This window comes from Diospyros lotus, chromosome 8, assembly GCF_014633365.1.
Source record: "Diospyros lotus cultivar Yz01 chromosome 8, ASM1463336v1, whole genome shotgun sequence".
Lineage (NCBI taxonomy): Eukaryota > Viridiplantae > Streptophyta > Magnoliopsida > Ericales > Ebenaceae > Diospyros > Diospyros lotus.
The window spans coordinates 27,192,770-27,220,521 of record NC_068345.1 but is presented as its reverse complement, the minus strand read 5'-3'; the positions used below and the strand labels follow the sequence as shown (position 1 = coordinate 27,220,521).

The 27,752-nt window shown below is 38.7% G+C and overlaps 1 protein-coding gene across 1 annotated transcript; it reads left to right on the top strand.

The window, feature by feature from the left end:
* The first annotated feature begins 179 nt into the window (after positions 1-179).
* Positions 180-26,556, top strand: LOC127807571 (uncharacterized). The gene is made up of 13 exons (XM_052345535.1): positions 180-473; positions 734-902; positions 1,082-1,162; positions 18,027-18,109; positions 18,188-18,303; positions 18,597-18,707; positions 19,020-19,129; positions 19,342-19,636; positions 19,724-19,801; positions 19,895-19,945; positions 20,052-20,141; positions 25,618-25,695; positions 26,185-26,556. The coding sequence occupies exons 1-13, from the start codon at positions 464-466 to the stop codon at positions 26,233-26,235; spliced, it is 1,323 nt and encodes a 440-aa protein (XP_052201495.1). The 5' UTR covers positions 180-463; the 3' UTR covers positions 26,236-26,556.
* Positions 26,557-27,752: the final 1,196 nt, after the last annotated feature.

Genomic DNA, 27,752 nt, shown 5'->3' with positions numbered 1-27,752 from the left:
CCTCCTCATCACGTTTGGCCCTCCACGTGTCACCAAGTCGACCATCCTGATCTCGCCACGTAGTCAACCGCACCCTCCTCACGCTGCCCTCGCCCGCAGCCTGGCGAATATTCCAAACCACGAAATCTGAGCGATTCCTCAATTCTTCTCTGCCGCAGCCTCAATATAAAAGGCGGATCCATAGAATCAATCCGTCATCATTCATTCACCCATCCGTGCCTCCGCAAATCTACATCCCCCCAAATCTAGTTCTCGTGGAGCGAGAGGGAACCAGAAACGCAAATTTCTCCTTTTACGAAAGGTTAATGGATACATCGTCTTCCGGTTCGACTCTGCTTCGCTCAATCCTTTCTCTGCCCTCCGATCTCTTATTCTTCTCCAGATCCTTTCATCGTTTGTTTCCTTGTCAACCTTGTACCTCCTTCTGACGTACAAAATCAGGAGCCAAGCAGCCCCGTCACCGATGGGCAAGCGTAAGTCTTTCCCTATCCACGCGTTTCCTTTCCGTTGATTTGCCCTAGGGTTTCTGTATTTCTTTCTTTGCTTAGGGTTTGACCGCTTGTTAATTTCGACTTTTTTGTTCTGTAGTGTTGTGATTTGGGTTTAATTATGATAGACGATGGAAAACCTTAACCGAGTGTTCGAATTTACTGTCAAACTGTTATGGTTTGGAATTCCGTTTGTTTGGGTTGGAGGTGTATGATGAGTTTCTCCTTATTTGGTTGGATTTCAGGTAGTTCACAACGTAGGAATCCTGCGATGTTTGATACTGACGATACTGATAGTTTGAGTTCGGCATCGTCTAGCCGATCAGATAATATGCCGGTGTCCGGTACTGAAGAAGTTCAGCTGGACAATGAGAGTTTTCTTGATCAATGCTTGGATTCTTTATATGAGAAAAGGTGGTTACTTTTTTGGTTAAATTAATAATTTCACTGTCATAAATTCGTAGTAAACATAAATGCAGCTTGAGTAATGTGAAATTTGCAGAATTTTAACTGTAACAAGGTCGCATATTTATTGAGGAGGAGTAGCTTCTAATTTTTTGCTGATTGCACCTTGTTTCTTTTATTTATAACAGGGCATCCACCAGGGAGAAGGCCTTGGCAGCGATTATAGAGGCTTTCAATAGCAACTTGCAGCATGATTTTGTGGAGAAGAAGTACAAATTTTTGTTGTTTCCACTTTTAATTTTTTTAATGTTATCATACACTTTGCTGGGGGATTCAGAAGTCCAAAATAGCTGAATATGTGATGCTTTTGTTTTCTCTATCAGTTGTTTGTGATTATGTTTCAAAGAACTGAGGTGACTGTCTGCTCGTGTATTTTTTATAAGGCTCTTAAGAGAATTGTGAGAGCCTGGGAGATGTTTCTGGAAGGTAGCTGGCTGAAATAGTGGTGACATCAAGCACACTGGATGCAAGAAGGGCAATAGGGTGATGTCTTTCATGCACGTGCATGAGGGGGGAGGGAAGGAGGGGATGACTTTTGAATCTATTGAAAACAAAGAAATGGGCTTTTTGCTTTGTAGTTCTTTATTCTCTCAAATGATGACTACCCTATTTATAAGGGAGAGATCAATTAAGAATGATGATGCCTATGAAACGTGAGCGGTTGATTAGGGTGACACTCCTGTAGTTGTAGACTTTGATATAGAAGTCCATGCTCCATGGAAATCCATGTAGAGGGTTCCTATGCCTTGCCTTAGCCTAGTGTCATGTCCTAAATCAGTTTCTAGATGGAGTGCCTCATGGATTTTATAAGGTCCTATGTACTAGGTGAGGCATACCGACGGCAAATTTTTAGGTTGTAAGCTCATGACAAAGTTGCATCAGGGTGGGACCCAGGTGTGCCCTCCTTCTATTATTGTTGTGGACCACATGGGAGACGTCTGTGTTCAGGCATTCTTGGTTCAAGTTAAGCCTGTTAGCTCTTTGGAAAAGTGGGAATGACTGTGATGAGGGTGTCATGTGATTGGGTGGGGGAAAAATGTCATATCCCACATTGGTTAGAAATAGAGTGCCACATGAGTATTTCTAGATGGGCCACATTGGTTATAAATTATTTTAGGATGTGAACTCTGACACTAGACTATTAGAGCAATCTGGTACATTGAAAATTAGCTAACTAAATTTGGGGGACCAACATTGCATGATAGATACAATATAATTAGAGATCTCATGGTTGGATGCAGCTGGACACTCTAGTAGTAGGTGCATACTCGATTGTAGACATTGTTGGTGGTGCCACCATGCCTTTGGGCTTTTAGATATGGGCATAGTGCAAAATGGCTATTTTCTAGTTTTAATCTCTATCATGGCTAGTTATTAGTAAGGTTGGTAGTATGGAGTCTTTATAAAATTCCTTCTATCTCCTAAAGTGCAAGTTTGTAGAGCTCCCATGTAGAACTTCATATATGTTTTGCTTCAACCTAGTTGATGAAATCATTCAAGATCATGTTAGGCCCTCTAGGCTTGACAGGTAAATTTTGACTAGATTTTAAGAGCTTTGGGAGAAAGGATGTAGAGGGGGAGAGAAGAACAGAGGGATGTGAGAGAAAGAGAAGGACTGAGAGAGAGAGAGAGGATTCTGATTTCAGAGAGTATGCCTTTTCATACCAATCTCATTATGTTAGGATAGCTTTTATAGCTATTCCTTGGCACAAAATAATCGTTAAGGTACAACTCTTGAGTAGCAGTCTAGGTACAATAGCATAACAACCTTGCATTGCATAAACAAAAGACATCATTACCCCTATCATAACCCTAGGATCCTGACAAATTACCCCCACCCCCCTAAATTTCTTGTCCTCAAGAAATAGAAAGAAGTTGAACTGCTTTTGGGAATTGTTGGAGCAAATCTAGGAGGTATTCCAGGTGTTGTTGTCTGGATGGAGGTGGGCCCATTGGACCAGCACTTGAGTGATAGGGGCCTCTTGTTTGTGAATTACCTGCTTATCCAAGATGAGGGCTGGCTCCATAGTGGGGAAGCATCAGATACATAGGCAGGTAAGGTAGGATTAATTGGTTACCCACTAATTTCTCAAGCAAGGAGACGTGAAAGACATGATGTATGTGAGAATTGGCAGGCAGTTGGAGCTTATAAGTTACAGTCCCAAATTTGGCCACAATGGGAAAAGGACTAAAAAACTTAGGACTTAGTTTAAAAATCAGTCTGTGAGTAATAGCCCTTTGATGGGAATGTTGTAACTTCAAATAAACTTGATCACCCATTGAGAACTCCCTCTCGCTTCACCTACGGTCAACAAATTGTTTCATTTGGTGTTGAGTCGTGGCCAACTCCTTGCGAAACACCTGCAGAACCTCCTGTTGTTGCTGTAAATAGTCATCTACAGTGGCTACAAATGTGTATTCTAAGGTGGCTAGCAGCAATGGTGGTTTATAACTGTACGAGGCTTGAAAGGGGGACATTTGATGGAGTTGTGGTAACATGGATTATACCACCACTGTGCTAAAGATAATCACTTGTGCTAGGCCTGAGGTCGTATAAAACAAAAGCATTGTAGGTACGTTTCTAGACACTGATTGAGCCGTTCTGTTTGCCCGTCAGTCTCCAGATGATATGCGGTAGACATATGGACTTTTGACACCAATGACTTAAAACAATTCTTGCCACAACAAATTGGTGAAGACCTTGTCTCTATCAGAGACTATGGTCTGAGGCATCCCATGCAAATTGATCACCGAATCCAAAAATACTCTTGCCACCTCCTAAGCTGAAAAAGGGTGAGATAGACCTATAAAATGGGCAAACTTAGTGAATCTGTCCACCACCACAAGGATACAATTCTTGCTTTTTGATTTTGGTAATCATTCTATGAAATCCGTGGATAGGCGTACCCAGGCTTGTGCTGGTCTTTCCAAAGGCTATAATAACCTTAGTGTTGCCGCCGTTTCGTGTCTACAACGTTGACACACCTCACAGGACAACACATACTCCATCACACCCCCTCTTTAAGTTTGGCTAATAAAATAGTTGCTTTACCTTGTGATAGGTATTTTGTATGCTTGGGTGTCCACCCACTAGTGACTCATGCAAAGCTTGCAAAATTTTGGACTTCAGCTACTCACAATCCCTTATTACTATCTTGCCATGAAATTGGATCAGTCCATTAGTCATTGTGTATCCCGATCTACTTGAAGGATTGATGAGTAGTTGCTCCAGCAACTCTTTTGACCATTCAGCTAGTGTATAACTAGCTTGTCACCTCTTGTAACCAATCGGGTATGACTGCAATGATGGCTACCACCCTTCCTTCTTCAAAACACTGAGAGAGAGCATCTGCAACAACATTCTCTTTCCCTTTTCTATACTGAATAGTATAGTCGAAACCCATTAGTTCACTCATCCCCTTTCTTTGTATCCGTGTTTGCAACTTCTGTTGTAATAGGAACTTCAAACTCTCGTGGTTGGTGTGGATAACAAAGGAACCACCCTCCAAGTAATTCCTCCATTTATCGATGGCTATCGGCACTGCCAATAACTCCTTATCATATACACTTAATCCCACATGTTTGGGAGCTAAGGCTTGGCTAAGGAAGGTGTCACATTCCTAGGGTTACCTACGGTTGAGATTGGAATTAGGGGAGAAATTAGAATGAGAGAATTGAAAAGAGGGAGAGAAATTAGTAGAAAGGGAGGGAGAAATCAAAGAGAATCGAGAAAGGGATAAAGAGAATTATAAGGAAAGGATTTCAATCTTATTTCACATAACATCCCATCCTCTTACAAGTAGCCCTTTTATAGGCATAGTTGGTTGTTAATTGAATTCATAATAACACCCAACAGATTGCAAAATATCTCCTAACAAGCTATTGTAACCCTATTACAATACTGCCCTGTAGTCTTTTTAAGACCGACACACACTCACACACTCGCTGCAATCTAGCCCTCAAGATTTCACTGCCATACCTCTTATTTAGAACACACAATCACCCGATAGAAATATAGGGACTAGGAATAGAAAAATAGCAGTAAACACACCAAATTTATCCTGGTTCAGTCTCATAAATGAGACCTACATCCAGACTGCCTTAGGCCTATGAAATCTCCACTATCTTGACAATCTTTACAGCAATTACATGAACTAGAAAAGTCTTCTCTTCTTCCCGAATCTAAAACCCTAGACTACCAAGAGAAGAACACCCCAAGAGAAGTACAAAACTCTCAGCCTAGCTCACCCGCACACCCTTACAAGATATCCCGAGATTTCACCCTTACAATACCGAGTTTTCCTAGCGTCTATTTATAAAGGATAGAGGCGGGCAAGGCAATTACAACTGACTGCCCTAACTGACTGGAAACCCATTTATTTAATGGACGGCTATAAAAACCAGAAAAGAAAAAACATTACAATAGCAGAACTTTTGCTAACAGATTTATACAAGAAATTGAACCTAAGTACATAAACTAATCTAACACAAATGTCTTCACAATTCTCCACCCATTTGGATTAGATTTTCTGTACTTTAGCTTCCTGTACAGCTGCTCCATCTTCAATCTGATCTGGAATAAGATCCAGCTGCTTGATATGTTGCTGAAGCTTTGAAACTGGAACAGCTTTGGTGAATATATCTGCAGCATTATATTCTCCTGCAACTTTGATTAGATTCACAAATTTATTTTCAATGATATCCCTAATGAAATGATATCTAATGTCTATGTGTTTTGTCCTCTCATGATGAGCCTGGTTCTTTGATAAATGTATAGCACTTTGACTATCACACATCAAAGTGACTTTAACCTCTAAACCTAGAAGCTCTCCTACTAGCCCCTTAAGCCATATAGCCTTTTTAATTGCATCAGCAACAGCTATGTATTCTGCCTCGGTAGTGGATAAAGCTACCACATGTTGGAGGTTGGACTTCCAACTAATAGAGGAATTCCACAACTTAAAAATGTAACCGGTTGTGGACCTACGTTTATCAAGGTCTGCAGCGTAATCTGCATCTGAGAAGCCTAGAATACTAGGTTTTTCTCCTATTTTGGCTCCACCATAGGACAACACATTTTTGCTGGTGCCCCTTAGGTATCTAAGCATCCATTTTACAGCCATCCAATGGGATCTACCTGGGTTTGCCATGAAGCGGCTAACTACACTCATTGCATGAGCTAGGTCGGGCCGGGTGCAAACCATTCCATACATCAGGCTGCCTACAGCATTTGAGTATGGAATCTTCTCCATTTCTCTCCTTTCCTCCTCATTTTTAGGGGACTGTTTTGAGGTTAATTTGAAGTGAGGGGCAAATGACACACTTACTGGTTTTGAAACAGCCATACCAAACCTCGATAGCAACTTTTCTATAAATGATTTTTGAGATAGAAATAATTTTCTATGCTGCCTATCCCTAGAGATTTCCATCCCTAGAATCTTCCTAGCCTCACCTAGCTCCTTCATTTCAAATTCAGCCTTTAATTTCTGCTTTAGTTGCTGAATTTCTTTATGGGATTGACTTGCAATAAGCATGTCATCCACATAGAGTAGTAAGTATCTTGAAATGCTAGGGGATATGTGCTTAAGATACACACAACAATCATAGGAACATCTTGAATATCCTTGGCTTATCATAACAGTATCAAATCGGCGATACCACTGTCTAGGAGATTGTTTGAACCCATAGAGAGACTTTTTGAGCAAACAAACTTTCTCCACCTTATCCTTGACTTCAAAACCTCTAGGTTGGTTCATATATATCTTTTCTTCCAACTCTCCATGTAGGAAAGCTGTGGTAACATCCATCTGCTCCAATTTCAAGTCTAATTGGGCAGTGATGGCCAGCAAAACCCTAATTGATGTATGCCTTACAACTGGGGAGAAAACTTCATTGTAATCAACCCCTTGGACTTGGGTAAATCCTCTAGCAACTAGCCTAGCTTTGAATCTAGGCTTAGAATTTACATTCGCTCCTTCTTTTATTTTGTAAAGCCATTTGCAGCTTACAATCCTCTTCCCTTTCGGTTTTTCTACCAGTTCCCAGGTTTGGTTTTTCATAAGAGAAGATTTCTGATTTCATGGCTTCTATCCATTTTTGGGAATGCTTAGAAGCTATAGCTTGGTCATAGGATTGGGGCTCTTCATCAGAAATTTTGGAGGCACTATATAAAGCACAGGCTACTAAATCTAAGTAACCAAACCTAAGAGGTGGCCTGCGGACTCTAGGTTGCCTATCTCTAGCCACACTATACCTATTTGGGTTTGGCTGATCACCAATGCTGGAATCAGCATCACTGTCAGCTTCTTCTTCCTCATATTGAGATGTTTCAGCACCCTGATCTTCCTCTTGGACCTGATCATTTAGGTCCAGAACTGGTTCAGGTTCTGTGTCATTCATTTCAGGCTCTATACCTTGAATGTCTACCTTCATAGAGTCGTTCTTCTCATCTAGATGCTTCTGGGTTTCATTTGAGCTTAGACTTATGGTAGATGACTCATCAAAAGTTACATCCCTAGAGATTATTGTCCTAGGTCCTTCTTGTTCAAGGTTCCATAGTTTGTATCCCTTCACACCGGTTGGATAACCTATAAAGAGACATTTCCTAGCCCTAGGTTCAAGTTTGCCTTGCTTCACATGAGCATAGGCTAAACACCCAAACACCCTAAGGTGGGCAAGGTTTGGCTTATGGCCTGTCCATTTCTCATAGGGAGTTTGCAAGTCTATGGCTTTAGATGGGGTTCGGTTGAGTATATGGGTTGCAGTAGAAACTGCTTCCCCCCAGAAAGTTTTTGGAAGGTGTGCATGGAATAACATGCATCTTACCCTTTCTAATATTGTCCGATTCATCCTCTCAGCCACCCGTTTTGCTGGGGGTTTCTAGGGGCTGTTAGGTGCCTAATTATGCCATTTTCTTTGCACATTTCATTAAATTCCTTATTGCAGAATTCCAATCCATTATCTGTCCTAATGGTTTTAATTTTCTTGCCCATTTGAGTTTCTACCATTGTCTTCCAGTTTCTAAAGGTCCCATAAGTTTGATCTTTAGATTTTAGCACATAAACCCACAACATTCTAGAATAATCATCTATAATAGAAAGGAAGTATCTAGATCCTCCATGGGTTGGGGTTTGGGCTGGTCCCCACAGATCCGAGTGTATGTAATCTAAGGTGGACTTAGATGAGTGAATGACAGTCTTATTAAAGCTAAGTTTTGCTGCCTTTCCATAGATGCAAGGCTCACATTTGGATAAAACTGAGACTTGGTTATTTTCTAAGATCCCTTGTTTAGCTAACTCCTTGAGCCCTTGCTCACTTATATGTGACATCCTTAGATACCACAATTTAGCCAAATCTTGGGATTTGCTACTTGCTGCTGCAGCCTCACCACTTAAGGTGGAGGCTTGCAGGATATAAATGCCATTCTGCAATTTTGCTTTCATGCAGACCAGTGACCCTTTGGCCACTGTTATGGCTCCTGTCTCTCCTTTGAATTTTAGGCCATTTCTGTCTAATTCTCCAAGGGAAACCAAGTTCCTCTTGAGATCAGGCACATGCCTAACTGCTGAGAGAGTCAAAACCGAGCCATCATTCACCCTTAACCTCACATCTCCCACTCCTATAACCCTGCACTCATGGTCATTGTCTAGCAAGACCTTACCCCCATTAATTTCTCTATAATTTTGCAGCCAATGCCTCCTAGGGGTCATGTGAAATGAACAACCCGAATCCATCACCCAACTGTTACTTCCAGCTATTTCTGTGACAGTCAAGGCCTCTGAACTGTCATATCCAAGGTCAGCTAAGTTTGCTCCACCATCGGATGTTTTCTTTTCAGCCATGTCTTTCTTTCTTTTAGGGCAGTATCTCTTGATATGCCCTTCCTCCTGGCAGTAGTAACACTTAATAGGACCCTTTCCATTTCTAGACTTTGATCTAGACTTTCCCCTTTTTCCTTTTGAGTCCTTTTTGGTACTCCTATACCTTACGGTTAGGGCATCACTGGGGGTGGTTTTTATTTCCATTTTTATTCTCAATTCCTTTGAGTTTAGGGATCCTATTACATCTTCTAACGATAGTTTGTCCCTACCGTGTTGCAGGATGTCTACAAAGTTTTCATAAGACTTAGGCAGAGAATAAAGAAGAACTAGGGCTCTATCTTCGTCCTCATAGTTTACTCCTATATTCTCTAAGTCAAGACATAGCTTATTGAATTCATCTAGATGCTCTTGAAGTTTCTGATTTTCTTGCATCTTATATGTGAAGAATTTGGCCTTTAAATACAGCCTACTGGATAAAAGTCTTCTTTAAATAAAGAGACTCCAATTTCTTCCAGATTTCAGTGGCTGTTTTTAATTTTGAAACTTCTCGGAGAACTTTGTCTCCAAGACTCAAGATAAGCATGCTGTATGCTTTCTTGTTTATTTCCTTATCCTCTAAAGATATGGTTTTAGGATCCTTACCTTCAGAGCTTCCCTCGGTAGTTACCTCTTGTTCGATTGCTTTTTCCAACCCTAGACTGCACAGCAGGGCTTCCATTTTGATCCGCTAGAGGCCAAAATCGTTGCTGTCGTCAAACTTCTCCACATCATATCGAGTGGCCGATGAGGGTGCCCTGATCGCCTACCAGAGCTGATTCTGGTTTCTTGAGAATCTTGAAAAATCTTGATAGATTTGTTGGAGTTTATCCCTGGAGCTCTGATACCATATTGTAGTCTTTTTAAGACCGACACACACTCACACACTCGCTGTAATCTAGCCCTCAAGATCTCACTGCTATACCTCTTATTTAGAACACACAATCACCCGATAGAAATATAGGGACTAGGAATAGAAAAATAGCAATAAACACACCAAATTTATCCTGGTTCAGTCTCATAAATGAGACCTACATCCAGACTGCCTTAGGCCTATGAAATCTCCACTATCTTGACAATCTTTACAGCAATTACATGAACTAGAAAAGTCTTCTCTTCTTCCCGAATCTAAAACCCTAGACTACCAAGAGAAGAACACCCTAAGAGAAGTACAAAACTCTCAGCCTAGCTCACCCGCACACCCTTACAAGATATCCCGAGATTTCACCCTTACAATACCGAGTTTTCCTAGCGTCTATTTATAAAGGATAGAGGCGGGCAAGGCAGTTACAACTAACTGCCCTAACTGACCGGAAACCCATTTATTTAATGGACGGCTATAAAAACCAGAAAAGAAAAAACATTACAATAGAAGAACTTTTGCTAACAGATTTATACAAGAAATTGAACCTAAGTACATAAACTAATCTAACACAAATGTCTTCACATGCCCCTTTATTGCTCCTAGGGTTATGATAGAAGGCTATTGGGTGGCCCTCCTGGATGAGAACAACTCCCACCCCAACATTACTCGCATCTGTCTCTAAAATAAAGGGCTGATTAAAGTCTGCTAAGTCCAAGATAGGTGCTTCACTCATGGCTGCCTTTAAGTTTTCAAAGGCCTCCTCTGCCTGTGGGTTCCATTGAAAGTTGTCTTTCTTTAACAGCTCTGTCAAGGGCTTACTATTGACCCCATATCCCTATATAAACCTTCGCTAATACCAAGTCAGCCCTAAAAATCCCCTCACGGCCTTCACGTTAACAGGCTTTGACCATTCCAACATAGCAGTAACACATTTCGATTTCTTCACATACAAGTGGTTGAGCTTAAGGATCTCAAATGCATTTTTTAAATGGGTGTGAGGTGTTTGGCAAAGGTAGGGCTGTAGATAAAGATGTTGTCAAAGAAAACAAGGACAAATTTCCTTAGGTAAGGTTTAAAGATGTGGTTCATCAAGGGTTGGAAGGTGGCTGAGCCATTTGTGAGGCCAAAGGGCATGACCTTAAAGTCATAATGTCCTTGATGACCTTAAATTCAATTTCATTCAAATCTGATGATAACTGGCTCTTAGAAAAATAGTAGCATGCTTAAGTTCGTTTAATTGGTTTTCAATTATGGGAATGGGAAACTTTTCCTTGACGGTTATGGCATTTAGTTGACCATAGTCAACACAGAATTGCCATGAACCATCAATTTTTTTTTTTTTTTGACAAGATTGGAGAAGCGAAAGGACTATATCTAGGTTGTATGATTGATTGTTGCAGCATGTCCCTTACCAAGGTTTCAATTTCATTCCTTAGTTTGGGTGGATATTTATAAGATAGAATGTTGACAGGATCTGAGTTAGGTTTTAAGGGTATGGCATGGTCATATAGTTGTTGGGGAGATAGAGATGTAGGTTCTGCAAAGAGATCTTTATACTCATACAGAAGTGTGCAAGGAATCAATCTCATGTACCTGCCAAATAGGCTGATCTTGGTTGCTTTCAATCACTATTGTCCCCACCGAAAGCTGCTGCATATCTTCCTCGTTATCAGTGGCCTGTAGCGAGAAAAGATGTGCCACTTGCTCCAGTTTAGTTTTCAGCAACCTCCACAGCCCTTTTCCCATCATCATCTTGCAAGAGCCTGCTTCTAGGCTCCCAACCAGTGTTATTGACTTCCCATCTTCAGTAATGGTAACCTCTAGCTTGTTGAAATCTAAGCTGATTGGCCTAATAGTCTGCATCCAATCAACTCCCAACACAACATCACATCCTCCCAACTTAAGCAATCTTAAATCATTCACAAACATTTCTCCCTGCATCTCCTGCCAAAAATTTTCACAATTAGACATACTAATCATCTTCTCCCCATTTGCCACAATCATTGTCAATGGCTGCGTGCTGATCACCTTACATCCCAAACATTTGGCCAGCTTCTCATCCAAAAAAACTATGCTTTCACTGCCAATTAGCACTGTAAGTCTATGACTTCGAACCTTCCCTTCCGCTTTTATGGCCTTGCTATTAACCAAGCCTCGCAAGGCATGCAACGAAATCGCATTGTTACTCAATCCATCCCCTTCTTCTTCTTCTTCTTGAATTTCTTCTATTTCCTTAATTTCTTCATCTCCTTCCAACATTAACAACTGCTTCCGACACTGATGTCCTGAAGCATATTTTTCTCCACACTTGAAACATTGGCCTGCCTGTCTCCTCAGTTCCATAATTCCAGATTTCCCTCCTATGGGCTGATTCAAATTTACTGTAGATTGTACGGTAGGTGCCCTATAGGTTCGGCCCATCTTCACCATCTCCTTCCCCACTCCTCTCTTCATCACTGTCTGCTGTCCCCTCATGGGAAATTTTTGTTTCCTCATAATAGCATCCATCATCATCTCCTGCAACCTCACACTTTTTGCAGCCTGTTGGACCGACCTCGGTTGTAACATTTTGATGGTTGGCCTTAATTCTTCGTTCAAGTTGCTGATGAAGCTTGAAACAAAGTAAGCCTCGCTTAATCCTGGATTTAAATTGATCATTAAGGACTTAAATTCCTCAAATTTTACTTGATATTGCTGGTCAGTGCCCTCTTGTCTCAACTTATTAAATTCCTCCACTACGTCGACCAAGTTTTGATCACCAAATCTAGCAAAAAATCCTTTCACAAAATCTGTCCAATTATTGTTTGTTTGTAACCTACTCCATCCTTGAAACCAAGACATTGCTATATCATTCAAATATGCTGAAGCTAGTACCACCTTCTGTTGCTCCAGTATATGATATAATGAAAACAACATCTCACGACTCCTTATCCACCACTGTGGATTTTGGCCCTCGAACTTCGAAAGATCGAGCTTAGGCATAAGGAATTGAGGTAGAGTTGACGCAGCCTATATTCTCGGTCTTCTTCCCGTAGCTTGCTCCTCGAAGATCTCTTCACTAGCAGTAGGCTCTATTTCTAAATCCAGAGACTCTGCCACTCTGGGGGCTGGTTCGAAAGTAGGAAGGATTGGGTTGGACCTTTCCCTGGGAGGAAAGTTTGGCGATATTCTGACTTGATTCTACCCTGCAAACATTACCATGAAGTTTTGTATTTGTTCCCAAATTTGATTCTTGACTTCATCACGCAAACCGCCTATTTCAGCACGTAAACCCCTTGCCTCTGCACAAAATTGGTTGCCGAACTTAGTGCATAATACCCCAACTTCCATGCGGATTTGATCGTTGATGTTTGCGCGCATCTGTCCTATCACACCGTTGAACTTCGTCTCCATCGCTTCTTTCATTGAGCCAACCTCCATGCGAATTTGGCTACTGATGTTTGCACTCATTTGACCAATTGCACCATCCATTGACCCGACTTGATTCTGTAGCTCCGACATAGAGGCTGTCACCTGCAATAGCTGTGACTCCATTTGCTTCATCTGTGTACCATCAGCCATGGTTATATCCCATGAGGAACAACATTCGGCCCAACGTCCGTCTAGGAACACAATTGTCAGCGACTAGAATTGTGTCAATCGTAGTGCAACCCAAACTGAGCTCGTCGACTTGCTTCTTTGAAAAACAGAGTTTGTCGAAATTCCAAGTCAAGAAACGTTCGGCTCTGAGACCAAATTGTTAGGCCCTCTGGGCATAATAGGTAAATTTTGAGTTGATTTTAAGAGCTTTGGGAGAAAGGATGCAGAGGGGGAGAGAAGAACAGAGGGATGCGAGAGAAAGAGAAGGATTGAGAGAGAGAGAGAGAGACTGAGACTTGGAGAGAGGATTCTAATTTCAAAGAATATGCCTTTTTGTACCATTCTCATTATGTTAGGATAGCTTTTATAGCTATTCCTTGGCACAAAATAACCGTCAAGGTACAACTCTTGAGTAGCAGTCTTGGTACAATAGCTTAACAACCTTGCATTGCATAAGCAAAAGACATCATTTCCCCTATCATAACCCTACGGTCCTGACAGATCAACAGTTAACTTGAAGCCTAACTTTGCATGATGCAAACCTCAATCACAATGACTAGGACCTCCTTGGGATAAGGATCCATTTCATATGAAGCAAAATGCAATTCTTTTGCAATCCTAGAACCAATTATACCTAAGTTGATTTTTAAAAATTATGGATCCCTAAGGGTGACTCAGGTGATAACCCACCCCTCATGGTAAGCATGAGGTTGTGGATTTGGACATTCCCATGCCTCTAATTGTGGACATTTCCTATGTACCCAAAAACAAAATTATTGGATCCTTGAACATATGAAATGTAAGTTGAGTAGATTGAAAACTAAATACGTGGAATACAAGTTCAATAAAGGTAGAAAGAGTAGATAATGATGTGGTGAGGCTTAGAGTTCAAGATCAAGTTATTCAGAAAAAAAAAAAAAAAAGAAGAGAAAGTTCAGATATCTTGGATTAACTGTTCAAAATGAAGGGGAAATTACTGAACATGTTAGTCATAGAATCAAAATGTGATGGTTAAACTAGAGAGGAGCGTTTCATATGTTATGCGATCATAAATTCCATGTAATGATAAAAGGAAAATTTTATTTAATAGCTATAAGATCATCTTTGTTGTATGACTCAAAATGTTGGGCAATTAAATGGCAACACATGGAAAATATGAGTGTCACTGAGATAAGGATGGTATGGTTGATATATGACCATGCAATAAAAGGAAAAATAAAAAATGATGTTACGGGCGATGAGGTTCAAGTGGGTCCTATTAAAGATAAAATTTGGGTTGGGGGGGGGGTGATTAGGATGGTTTGGGCATATGAGAAGACCGGTAGACACATTTGTGAGGTGAGTTGATAAAATGTTGGAAATTGGTAGCAAAGAAGTAGAACAAGAACAAAGAAAACTTCTTGGGAAATTTTTAGACACAGCATAGGATATAATGGCTTCACAAGGGGTATGGCCGTGGATAGAAATGGTCGCAGGTGTAGAATTTCATGTATTCGGCCACACCTGATAGGCTTAAGTGGCTTTGTTGTTTATGAAAATCCATATCAAAGAAAAAGAATGGAAACTTGACAAATGAAATGGACGGAATTGGAGAAGCAGCTTAGCCAAGCAATTAGAATATTGGATAATGGGCATTTTGGAATAAGGGCTAATAGTAATAAGTTAGTTTTTATTTTTATTCAGATATTTGACTTTAATCATGCTTCTCTAAAAGTTGCAAACAGGGACCACAAAAAAAAAAATGAGACCTTCCACCAAATAATCCTTGTTTAGAAGAGTCTCCTATTAGATTGGAAGAGATGAAATGGATGTAATTGAATCATAAATTTGCTTACATCCCAAATGTTAATGAAGAAATACGAGATTGATCAATATCATCAAAAGGCAAGGGAAAGATGCAATAAAGCTATTAATTATGCTTTTTTTGGTTGATTTGTTTAATAATTAGCACACTCATCTAAAAGAATTAAAGCTTATTGATGTTATTCTTATTCTTGTTTAATGGATGTCACTTTTGTTCTATGTTCTATTCAATCTAGTTTCATGAATACTTGATTGTTGTTGTATTGTATCAATCCAATTTCGTGAATCTAATGTATTATTTGGTTCTTAATGATGAAAATGCAATGAATTGTAAAATTTTTACTTCCATAATTTATTTTCACCTACAATAAATTGTAGTTCGTTTACCAAGTGATACTCTTAAGGCGTACCATGATCTAAAATGGTGAACCAACTAGGCCTATTCTCCTCTACCACAAAATAATCTAATGGACATGCTTGGTTCCTATACTTGTACCTGTCCCATGACTCAAAACAAACATCATTTGGGAAAAGACTTGGGGTTTAATTGATTAAGCCATGAACGGTCCTTGGATATCATCGATGGTGTGGCTCCCATTGAGGGTTATTCATGATAAAATGAAATTGCATGGGTTAAAATTTCCTTGCATTGAATTGTGGAGATAATGCTTGTGTGATGCAATGAGTAATGATAGGGACCTGGTGGGGAAGTTTTGTTGGTCAAGCCAAGATGTGCTACAATTGTTTAAGGTTTAGGGGAGGAAGTTCCATGAGGAGAGGATAGGTGAGTGTTGTAAGCGTCCTTATAGCTTCTCTACTTGGGTAGGGCACTGGGTGTGCTTTGTCTCACATGTTAGACTTGATAATTAGAGGGAGAAATTGTGGATATTTTTGTGCCACCTCTAGAGATTGACATCTAGAGATTCATATATGGAGAACTCAATCCTTGGGAGGGACAATTTATGGATTGCATGCTACCTCAACAATTAACACTTGGAGATTCACATGGAGGTTTGATCTTTGGGGACTAGGGAGAGATTACTGATATTGGGGGGGGGGGGGGGGGATCATGTCACTTAGGAGGTGTCATGTTCTAAGGGTAGTATTTGTAATTTTCTTTTTCTTTCTTTTAGAAATATTTGCCCTTACCTATAGGTGGTTATGATTTCTGTTGAAGAGTACATGGGTGCTATTTCTAGAATCTGCTTTCAGTTATAAATAGGTTGTAGTATGTAAAGATTGGACTAGGAAATGAAATATTAAATTCGGGCTTCCTTCCTTACTTTTCTCTCGCTCGATTTCCCCTGTTTTCCTTCTATTCTCTCCGTTTCTACTTAGTCTCTCCCTCCAATTCTGCTCTCTCTCTCTCTCCCCCAAATTCTTCTCAATTTCCTTTCTAAACTGTTGTATGTTTGCATCGAGTTTAGCCTGTTAAAGGAATCAATGGAGTTCATTCTATTTCAAGTGGCAGTTAGTTAGTTAGTGTCTTCTAACTGTAACTTTCTGTTTGGGGGGTATAATACATATTGTCATATCTTTATATGTTTCCTTGTATTATTGCCTATAAATAGAGGGCAGGGGCAGTTGCTTGAGTCATTATGTGGTGAATGAGTGCATGTGTTTGAGAGAAAAGTCTATAGAAGATAGCCTTTGTAATCTCGTATTTCTGTTGTACTTGTGAGGGTCTATTTTGTACTGATTGTTCAAGATTGATTAGTAAGATTGCTCTCGAGGGGATTAAAGGTTGGATGTAGGATCATTTAACACTTAAGATGATTTGAACTAGGATAATTGCTAGTGTTCTTCTCGTGGTTTGCTTTCTGTTCTGTGTCGTTTTCATTTTGGTTTTGTGTTATGTTATTTTTATCTTGTTCAATCCGTGTGTGTATGTATCATATACGACCAAGATTGAGTGCATTCCAATGCTCCCAATACTACATAAACCCTAGCCCAACCCTAGGTTGTGACATTTTGGTATTAGAGCCAATGGTCCTCTAACCATTGGACGGTGATTGGGTGAGACGAAGGCGCCGATTCCAGTGAGAAAGGAAGGCATGAAGTGCAAGCAGGTCTGGGGGCGGTCGTTGAATCACAGTGATCGCAAACGAAGTCCGAGCGATCAAATAAATGGGAAGCAGCAAATCCAATCGAAACTGTTCAAAGCTAGGTGAAGCTTGGCCATTTAGTTTTGAGTACTTCTGGTGAGTAGCAAATTCCAAGCGATCGGAATTCAGTTCCATAAAAAATATCAACCGATCAGGTTTGGTGAGCTGGAAGCGAAGATGATTGGAATTATGAAAATTCCAATCGGCTATCACCATCGATCGACTTCAGCGAGTTGGGTAGCCAAATGATCAAAAGTAATAGGTGAATCCAATGATGGCAGAAGGAACGAGGGTGAAGCAACTGGAGACATGGTTGGATGCGGTGGAGATGGGCCTTCGACATAATTGGGAGCAGATAGAGGAGAGGTTGGATATGTTGGAACTCGGCCTTCGTCAGATTCAAGAGGAAGTGAGTCAAGGTAGAGCTGAGACGATGGCGGTGAAGAGAGAAACCAAGTTGGTGGATATGGAGATGTGAACGATTCATTTACCAACCCTAAGGTTGTGACAAGAGGACATGATGTATATTTGCACAAGGATAAACGTGAATTCATGTTTGTTTCATCCAAGTAGTTGTAGAGGCATGAATTGGCACTATTGCAAGTGAATTCATGTTTATTGTGCTCATTTTTCTTTCAGCCATTTTTTGGTTTATTTAGTTGCATCTACTGCCACTTAGTTTTCTTGATGTTGGTTTATCAAAATTGAAAATTATGTAACAGAAAGGGAAAACAGAAAAAGGAATATATCATAGTGATTCATCTGCCTAATTTAGTACATGTTTAATATTTGAACAAGACAATTATTAGGGTACAAATTCCTGTGTGCTATATTCTTATGGCTGCTTGTGATGGTTTTTCTTCAGATTTGTTACGCTACTCCATCAGTGTCTGAATTCCATCAAACGGGGTTCTGCTAAGGAAACATCTTTAGCAGCTCATGCCATTGGTGACTGTGACTCTACCTTTCAGATTTTTCAGTTTGTTTAATTTATGAGTGGTTTCTGACAAATATTTTCTTTTGTAGGACTGTTGGCTCTGACTGCTGGTCCAGGGGACAAAACTCGAGAAATATTGGAAGAATCTGTAACTCCCATCTCGCAGGCTCTAAAATCAGGGTCTGACACATCAAAGATATCATCAGTATGTCTGACATTGGCATTTCATAGCTGAAGCTGTTGTACATTGTTACTGTGAACTACTACTTTGAGATGAATCATGCTAGATGTACAACCATTTTGTACATTTTGGACTACATAAAGGGGTATTATGACTAAAATACCCTGCGTCTCATATGCACTTCTATGCGCCTCATGGGGGACTTTTTTGTCATTGGTACAATTTTATGTAGTCCAAAGTGTACACAAAGGTGTACCAATAGCATTTTCCCTTTGAGATCAGTTGTTTGACTGAAATTATGGATTTTTCTATTGTAGTTACTAGAGTGTTTGGCTGTTATCACTTTTATTGGGGGAAATGAGCCAGAAGAAACAGAAAAATCAATGCAAATGATGTGGCAAGTGGTTCATCCAAAAATGGTTTCCAATGTATGTGTTTTTAACTAATTTTATTTTGTAATGCAATTAATCATGCTAGTTTGCATTTTTTTTGTTTGTCTTATTCGTCACTAATATACTTGTGATCCTTATCTCACGCTATTATGCAATTCCACATGTTTGCAGTATCCAGATTAGGCTCCTATTATTATGGGTATTTTCAGTTTCATTGCATTTTATGTGGATTTTGGGTGCTAAAAATTGTTGGGCTTTCTCATCTTAATGATTTGAGATACCTTGATCTGCAAGTCTAGTTGTCCTTGAAATCTGTAATATGATAGCTGAGTGCATATTTCTTCTCAGGTAGTTGCCACTAAACCTACAATAGGTATAATAACAGCAATGGTCTCTGCTTGGTCATTTCTTCTAACCACCATGGATGGATGGACATTTGATCCAAAAATGTGGCAAGAGTGAGTAAATGTTTTCCTTTAGATTCAATGATTCTAACTACTTCCCTTCCACCTTACATCTCTCTGTGTATAAAAATATACATTGCTGTAATGAGTTTTACTCAGTGTGAGGTTTAGAACCCCTCCCACAAAGGTTGATATGTAGTGTTTGATGTTCAATTAGCGTGCGAGGAGAATTCTCTGAGATTTTTTCTTTGTTGTCAATGATGCAGGTTGATTTCTTATTTTTCTATTCTCCTAGACAAGGAAGACAGATCTGTACGCATAGCAGCTGGTGAAGCACTTGCTTTGATTTTTGATATAGGAAACTTGGACAAGTTCTCTGGTGATGCTAAAGATGCTAGTAATGGCTCCACCTCTCGGGAGTTTACCCACATACAAGGGTTGAGGGGAAAAGTCCTTAATCAAGTGAGAAACCTTTCCACAGAAGCAGGTGGTAAAGGCTCTACTAAGAAAGATCTTAACAGTCAGCGAAGCACATTCAGAGATATTCTGGAGTTTCTTGAGGTATTTAGTTTTTGCCAATTTCTGTATGATACATGTTCACTGACTGCTTGCTACAATAATGATCCTTTATAAAATATATAATTTCAGTATGGTCATCCTCCTGAATCCTCAACGAAGATTGGAGGTGAATCTCTGAACGCCACATCCTGGTCTCAACTAATACAGGTTTCCCCATTACCTTGCTCTTGTTTTAATGTGGATGTAAAATTTCTGTCTTTGTAGCTCTCACTTTACTTGTTTTCTCTTCTCTTTTAACAGTTGGACTTTTTTAGGCATTTCCTTGGGGCAGGCTTTGTTAAACACATGCAGGTTCTTTTTCTTAACTTTACCTAGGCCTTGCCTTTGGGTTCACAGCAAGGACAAAGCAGTTGTGTTGTAATCTGCTAATTGCATGTTCTCAACTGGGTTTAAACAGGAAAATGAATTTCTTCATGATGTCTTTGGGTTCACGCCAAAGAGAAAGCAGCTTTCAGGGAATGATCATCGGATGTCCATTTGTGATAAGGTAGATTAACTATAAATTTTGGAGGATATTTCTGTAGGTCCTCACATGTTCTGATAAGGTCATACCTTTTAGCCACTAAATAACTGACTGCTTAAGAAGCAAAGACACTTCCTAGGTGCTTTTGTGCTGCTACATGCTTTTTCTTTGGGTTCACCCCAAAGAGAAAGCAGCTTTCAGGGAATGATCAGTGGATGTCCATTTGTGATAAAGTAGATTAACTATAAATTTGGAGAATATTTCTGTAGGTCCTCACATGTTCTGATAAGGTCATACTTATAGCACCATTAAATAACTGACTGCCTAAGAAACAAATACACTTCCTAGGGGCTATCATGCTGGTGTTGCCGGCTGACATGCTACTGCTACATGCTGTTCACGCTCACATGGCATGTTGGACATCTTTTTAATTTGTTTTAAAAGTACACAAGAGGAGACAATGCATAGGACGTGTTTTCCCTCTGCAGAAACTTTGAATGACTATAGTTTTCATACTCTTCACACTTGTATCCTCTGTCATTGAACATTGACTGGATTTTGACATGCTTGCATCCTTTTCAGTTTGCATTTATTTCTTCCCTAGCTTTTTATTTTTTATATAATTTGAATCTTAAATACTTATTTTGGACCTTTTGGTGTTTGAATTTGAAATGAGTAATGACTTATGAGTTGGTTGCTAATTAGATTAGAGTTATTCGTATAGAGTTTTGAATTATGAATATTAAATGCATATATGAGTTTGCAATATAGTTTTGATACTTTATGATGTTACTAGAAATAAAACAACAATAACATATCCAGCCTTTATCCCACTATGTGGGGTCAGCTACATGAATTCTAGATTTCCATGTATTTCTATCTTTTGTCATATCTTCATTGAGATCCATACACTTCATATCAAACTTTAATGTCTCCCTCAAAGTCTTCTTAGGTCTGCCTCTACCTCTTTTTTTGATTAATTGTTCCATTTCATCAACTCTCCTCATATGAGCGTCTCTTGGTCTCCTTCTCACATGACCAAACCATCTTAGTCTAGTCTCTCTCATCTTCTCCTTTATTGGCACTACTCTTATCTTATTACGAATAACTTCATTTCTAATTTTATCTTTTCTTGTATGGCCGCACATTTATCTTAACATCCTCATCTCCGCTACACTCGTCTTTTGCTCATGTTGGTATTTGACTGCCCAACATTTTGAGCTGTACAACAAAACTGGTCTTATAGCTGTTCTATAGAATTTTCCTTTCAATTTTAATGGGATTTTATCATCACATAACACCCCCGATGCATTTCTCCATTTTAGCCAACCTGCCTTAATTCTATGTGTGACATCCTCGTGAATTTCTCCATCTTTTTGAATCACTAATCCCAAATATCGAAAATGGTCTTTTCTTTGTAAGATTTGGTCTTCTAATTTTATTATAACATTCTCTACTCTTGCATTCTTACTAAATTTACATTCCATATATTCTGTTTTCTTTCTGCTTAATTTAAATCCCTTAGATTCTAAATTGTTTCTCCATAACTCAAGCTTAGTGTTCACTCATTCTTTTGTTTCATCCACCAACACTATGTCGTCTGCAAATAGCATATACCATGGCACATTTGTCTGAATATCTTTAGTGAGTTCATCAATTACTAAAGCAAATATGTATGGACTTAGTGCAGAACCTTGATGCAATCCTATTGTAATTTTAAACGGTTCAGTATTCTTTTCGCATGTTCTGACCCTTGTCTCTGCACCATGATACATGTCCTTAAGGGCTTGTATATAGACTATTCGGACTCCTTTCTTCTCTAAAACCCTCCATAATACTTCTCTAGGGACCCTATCATAGGCCTTTTCTAGATCTATAAACACCATATGTAGGTCTTTCTGATGATCCCGATACCTTTCCATTAGGCGCCTCAGTAGATTTATAACTTCCATTGTTGACCTACCGGGCATGAAACCAAACTGATTTTCTGAGACCTCTGTTTCTTTTCTGAGCTTCTGCTCTATTACTTTCTCCTAGAGTTTCATGGTATGGCTCATTAACTTAATTCCTCTATAATTTTCACAGTTTTGAATATCTCCTTTGTTCTTATATATAGGGACCAAAGTACTCTTCCTCTACTCATCTGACATCTTTTTTGATTTAAGAATCGCGTTAAATAATTTCGTTAGCCAGGAGATATCCTCTTCTCCCATGCATTTTCATGCTTCTATTGGTATATTATCCAGTCCCACCGCCTTATGATTTTTCATCTTTTTTAATACTTGCCTTATTTCATTTGGACTTATGCGTCGATAAAATATATAGCTCACGTTCCCGTCGAAGTTACTAAGATATCCCAACCTAACTCTTGCGTCGCCATCCTCATTGAATAATTTTGTGAAATACTCCTTCCATCTCTCCTTAATCGCTCCCTCATTCACTAATACATTTTGATTTTCATCTTTTATGTATTTCACTTGATTTAAATCTCTTGTTTTTCTTTCTCTTGCTTTAGCTAATTTATATATATCCCTTTCTCCATCTTTTGTATCAAGTCGTTTATATAGATTCTCGTATGCTTTTGACCTTGCTTCACTAACAGTTTTTTTTGCTGCCTTTTTTGATTATTTATAATTTTTTTGATTTTCTTCATTGTTGCACTGATATACAGCCTTATAGCAATTTTTCTTATTTTTAATTTTCAATTGCACTTCTTCATTCCACCACCAAGACTCCTTAAGGTTAGGGGCTCTACCATTTGTCTCTCTAAGTACTACCTTTGCTGTGTTTCTCAGGGCATTAGCCATTTCTCTCCACATTTGGTTTGTCTGTCATTCTCCATTCCATTCTCTTCTACCCCTTAATTTTTCTTTGAAGATTAGTTGTTTCTCCCCTTTTAAATCCCACCACCTGATTCTTGGATTTCGTTTTATGTGATTTTTTCTCTTCCAATTTCTTACTTGGATGTCAAGTATTAGAAGTCTATGTTGAGTAGTCAAACACTTTCCTGGTATCACCTTACAATCCCTATAACATACTTGGTCCTCTTGTCTCATGAGAAAGTAATCTATTTGGGTGCTTGATGTGACATTTTTATATGTGATTAAGTGTTCGTCTCGTTTTTTGAACCTAGTATTGGTTATGATGAGCCCATATGCCATTGCAAAATCTAGAATAGATTTACCCTCATTATTAATTTCCCCGAATCCATACCCTCCATGTACCTCTCTATAGCCGTTCCCGTCTCTACCCACGTGACCATTTAAGTCACCTCCTATAATCATTTTCGCTCCTCTTGGTATCATTTGTATGAGTCTCTCTATGTCCTCCCAGAATTTTGCTTTTATCTCCTCACCTAACCCCGTCTATGGTGTATATGTACTAAAGATATTCATAGTCATTCTTCCTAGAATAACCTTCACCATAATAATCCTATCCCTTATTCTCTTTACATCCACTACCTCATCTACTAAGCTTTTATCCATAATGATCCCCACTCCATTTTTTGCTCGATCATTTCCTGTGTACCATATTTTATATCCATTTTTTGACAAAGTTTTTGCTTTTTTCCCTACCCATCTCGTCTCTTGAAGGCACATAATATTAATCTTTCTCCTAATCATCACATCTACCACTTCCATAGCTTTGCCTGTTAATGTTCCTATGTTCCATGACCCAATCCTTAATCTATGATTTTGTTTTTGGCTTTGACTTTGAATTTGATTTTGTTTTTTATTTTGATTTTGTTTTAGGTTTTGATTTTGATTTTGATTTTGATGTTGGACTAACTTCTTTACCCACATCCGTCCAAGCAAATGCGGGAACCCTTGCTCATTTGTCACTACATCTGGGCACCGATGCAACGGCCTTAGCTCACTTGACACTACATGCGGGCAGTGTAGCGCGTCGCTATGAAGGGTTACGCCCATGCCCACGCCCAAACGTTTTTTCATAATTTGTTTAGAGTTCATGTTTTGGATCCGATTAAATTTTACATTGGTTGTCGGCTACCTAACACAACCCTCCCCCTTAATCAAACTTTATTTGATTAATTAATGTATCCCGACAGTGCTGTGTCCCTACTTTTTGGGGAATGCTGTGTCCCCGTCTCTGTGCTCCATAGCTGACCAGAGCCTAGGTTTTGTGCATGGTAACTCCTTGGTTTGTCACAGTGGGAAGCAGACTGTGTCAAACCTTTCTAGGACATACGAATAGGATGAGCTTACTGGCTAAAACTAGGGAGTTATCTGATGGTTTTCGGCTTTAGCAGAATATACTGGTAGACACTTTCATAATAAGTGGTTTTGCATTTGAATAATAAGAATAGATCAGCTTCCAGCTGAAACTAGGGAGTCATCTTATGGGTTTCAGCTTTAGCAGAATAGACTGGTAGACACTTTCATAATAAGTGGTTTTGCATATGTATTATTCAAACAAACTTATTTTACATGATTCCATCCATAATAATAATTGGTTGTGTATACCTTGTTCCCTTCCTTAACTGTCTCTCATCAGTCTGTTAGTTGATGCAAATCTGGTGCCAAACTGACATGACTTTGTTTGAGGTTTTCCAATTTTCAAAAGAAATGAACTTTCACGCAAGGCCCTATATGTTTTCCTGATCCTAATTTAGGGTTTTTGTGAGGAAAACTTGAAGTGGGTTTCTATTCAAGTTGATGCTAGGGCCCTAAGTTGTTTTGTTGTGGAAAATGATTGATTTTTCAATTTCCAATTCTTTATAAAATCTATAGTTTACATTTTCCAAAGAAAATTTGAAAAGTGTATTCAAATGTTTAAATTACAGAAAACTAATTCTATATAAAAATTTGAACATATGCTCAAAAAAGATGTTTAGTTGTGGCTGGTTTCCACAACTAAACAGCCTCTAATAGTTCTACATCTGAAGTGATGGAAAGTGAGACATTTAGGCGCCCTTTCTGGTTGCATTTTGCTAGATATACCTTAACAGTTGAATTTTCATTTTCAGTGGCTTCAAACATCGAAACAATGAAATAATTCAAAACAAGAATTGATTTTTATATCATTTTCATTTGGGGTTTCAAGGTCATTAATTCCTCAGTAAGGTTAACTTAAACCTGTGTTTGAGAGACAACTGTCTTTTTTGAAAGAGGACCTGGGTTATCTCAGAGTGGAGCTTCTCATGTTTTTGGTATTGTGATTCCCCAGAGGGAAGCTTGCTTTAATTCATTCAACAATATAGAGCTTACAAACGTGGAAGTAGTTTTGTATTAAGGATGATGGGAGGCTAATATTCTCTGCAGTTGAAGTTTAGGTTCTTGGTATTGATAGTATTCTCTTGCTCCATGTCCTTAGACTGAAGATATATTGTTATATTTCTCCATTGCATTGGATCGATCAACTTTGTTAGAAATTTGATCATTTTGATGTTAATACATATCTGTTTCAAGGTGGGATTTGTCTTTTATTTTTTCTTTTCTTTTCATCTGTTTTTTCCTGAAGCGATATATTATTTTTGCAGAGGCTGTACAAATCACCAAACTCAGTTGCAAACAAGGCAAGGACACAATTTCGAAACAAGCAGAGAATGTTATCTCAGGTACCAAGCACTTGCATGTGTTGTGTCACCTTTAAAGCTGTACTTTTTGGCAATCCACTTTTTTTGTGAGCAGCCTAGATTATAATTAACCATTTGGATGTAAAGCCGTGTACCTTACATCTCCTGATATCCTTTAGTAGGGGAGAATGGTTTGGGTTTTATATCTATTTGGTGTAGGTTCGATTGACCTAATTGTGAGGCAAGCCTGCTGTGACCTGATCGACCTAAGCAGCCAGCTTGCCACATAAAGTGGCAAGGGTTCAAGTTTAGGGTTAGTTATCGTTTGCTTTAAGAAATTGCAATGCAAGTTTTTGCAGTGAAAAAAGAAAAAGAAAAAATAAATACTAATAATGCAAGGAGAAAAGCTTCATTTTAATCTGATGGCATAAGCATATGATAGATATTATAGATAAAAAGTACTGGCAATGGCAGTTTTCCATTTACTAATAATTTGCCTGTTCCGGGTGGGTTTTGGTTGGTTTGGTGCAGGGTAAGAATGCAGGGCATTTTGCAGTTGGTGTAGAGGACGAGGGGGTCTAAGCCATGTCGGCCCATTATTATTATTACGCATACGGTGTTTGCAGATACGAGGGGCTCCTTGCATTTTATTACAATTTTATTGTCTCCTTACCTACGTCATATTATATGATAAAAAGAGGGGAGCCAGCCATTTGGATTTGTTTGTTTGTTTGTTTAGAAGCAGTGTTAAAAGTACGTAAAATAATTTAGGAACTTTTGGAGTTTTGTCAAGGTAATTTTCTGTTTCGCATCTCTGTAGGAAGCAACACAAAATTGTCTCAAACCTTAAAATGAACAATTGCATACTGTTTGTCAAAAGTATGTGGCTGTGGCTTGTCCTTAGTACCAGTTGCATCCTCCCCGCCCGCTCAATTGCCATCGATACTTGCAATTTGTTTAGATTCCTATGCTCCATGTAGTTTGTACTCGGGGTACTTTTAGGTCCAATAATTTGGGAGCCGGACTGGTCTGCTTGACTTGTTGGGAAAGTAACTACCCGGTCTTTCGGCAAAACAGCGAAGAGATCTTCGGTATCCGATAAATTAAATCATAATTCTTTGAATTCCTTTTTTCATCATAAATTGATCATTATATTTTTATTTTTATCATTCACAATTATTAAATTTTAATAAAAATTAAAATTTAGTTTTTTTTTTTTTTTTTTTATCTTGTCAAATTATGTTACCGATGGATAGTGGGCGCCACTTACATTATTGTAAATATCAAAATTACTCAATGCTAAATTAATTATGTGATTTTACTAATAACTAATTTTAGAGTTCATATTAATATATATCATTTTAATTTTTATTAAGTTTTCCTCTTAATTGTTGCTAAACTCTATTAACAAAAATTAAAATGATATATATTAATATGAACTCTAAAATTAGTTATTAGTATAATGTTGAATGGTTTTATTACAAAAATTAAATAAATATAGCGAAAAATTTATTATGAAGTTTCAAGTTTAATAACTAGTGAAATTTACTAAATTTAGTTTTCAATCGAGCATTCTATTTCTATTTCAAGTTTATAACCATCAAAAATTTGACTTCGAAATTTTTCAAGTAGCGCGTATGAGAAACAGACACACAGAGTGGGGTCAGAGTGGGGGGTGGGGGGGTGTCATCTCTATCTAATAATATATGTTTGGTGAGATGTGAATATGGTGATAAGTGCAGTGGAGCTACCATTCTCTTAATAAACCAACTTGACATGCTTTGCTATGAAATACACTCCAAAACAACACATAGGAGTGAACCTACCATATACATAATAACTCTAGTTGTAGGTGATGCACTCAAAAATTACATGTGACATGTGTCGTGTCGTGTCATGTGTACGTTAGGTTATCGTTTGACCTCGATTTACCTCACTAGGCAACCTTTCAATTTGGTCCACCTTATCAAGTCACCCTTGACTTTGTAGTTCTAATTGGGCTTGGCTCAACCTACAAAGTGAGTCTTCCACATTCTTGATGACAAACTAATACAATTTGAAATTATTTCCTATACTGTAGCGATTAATCGTAATCTTAG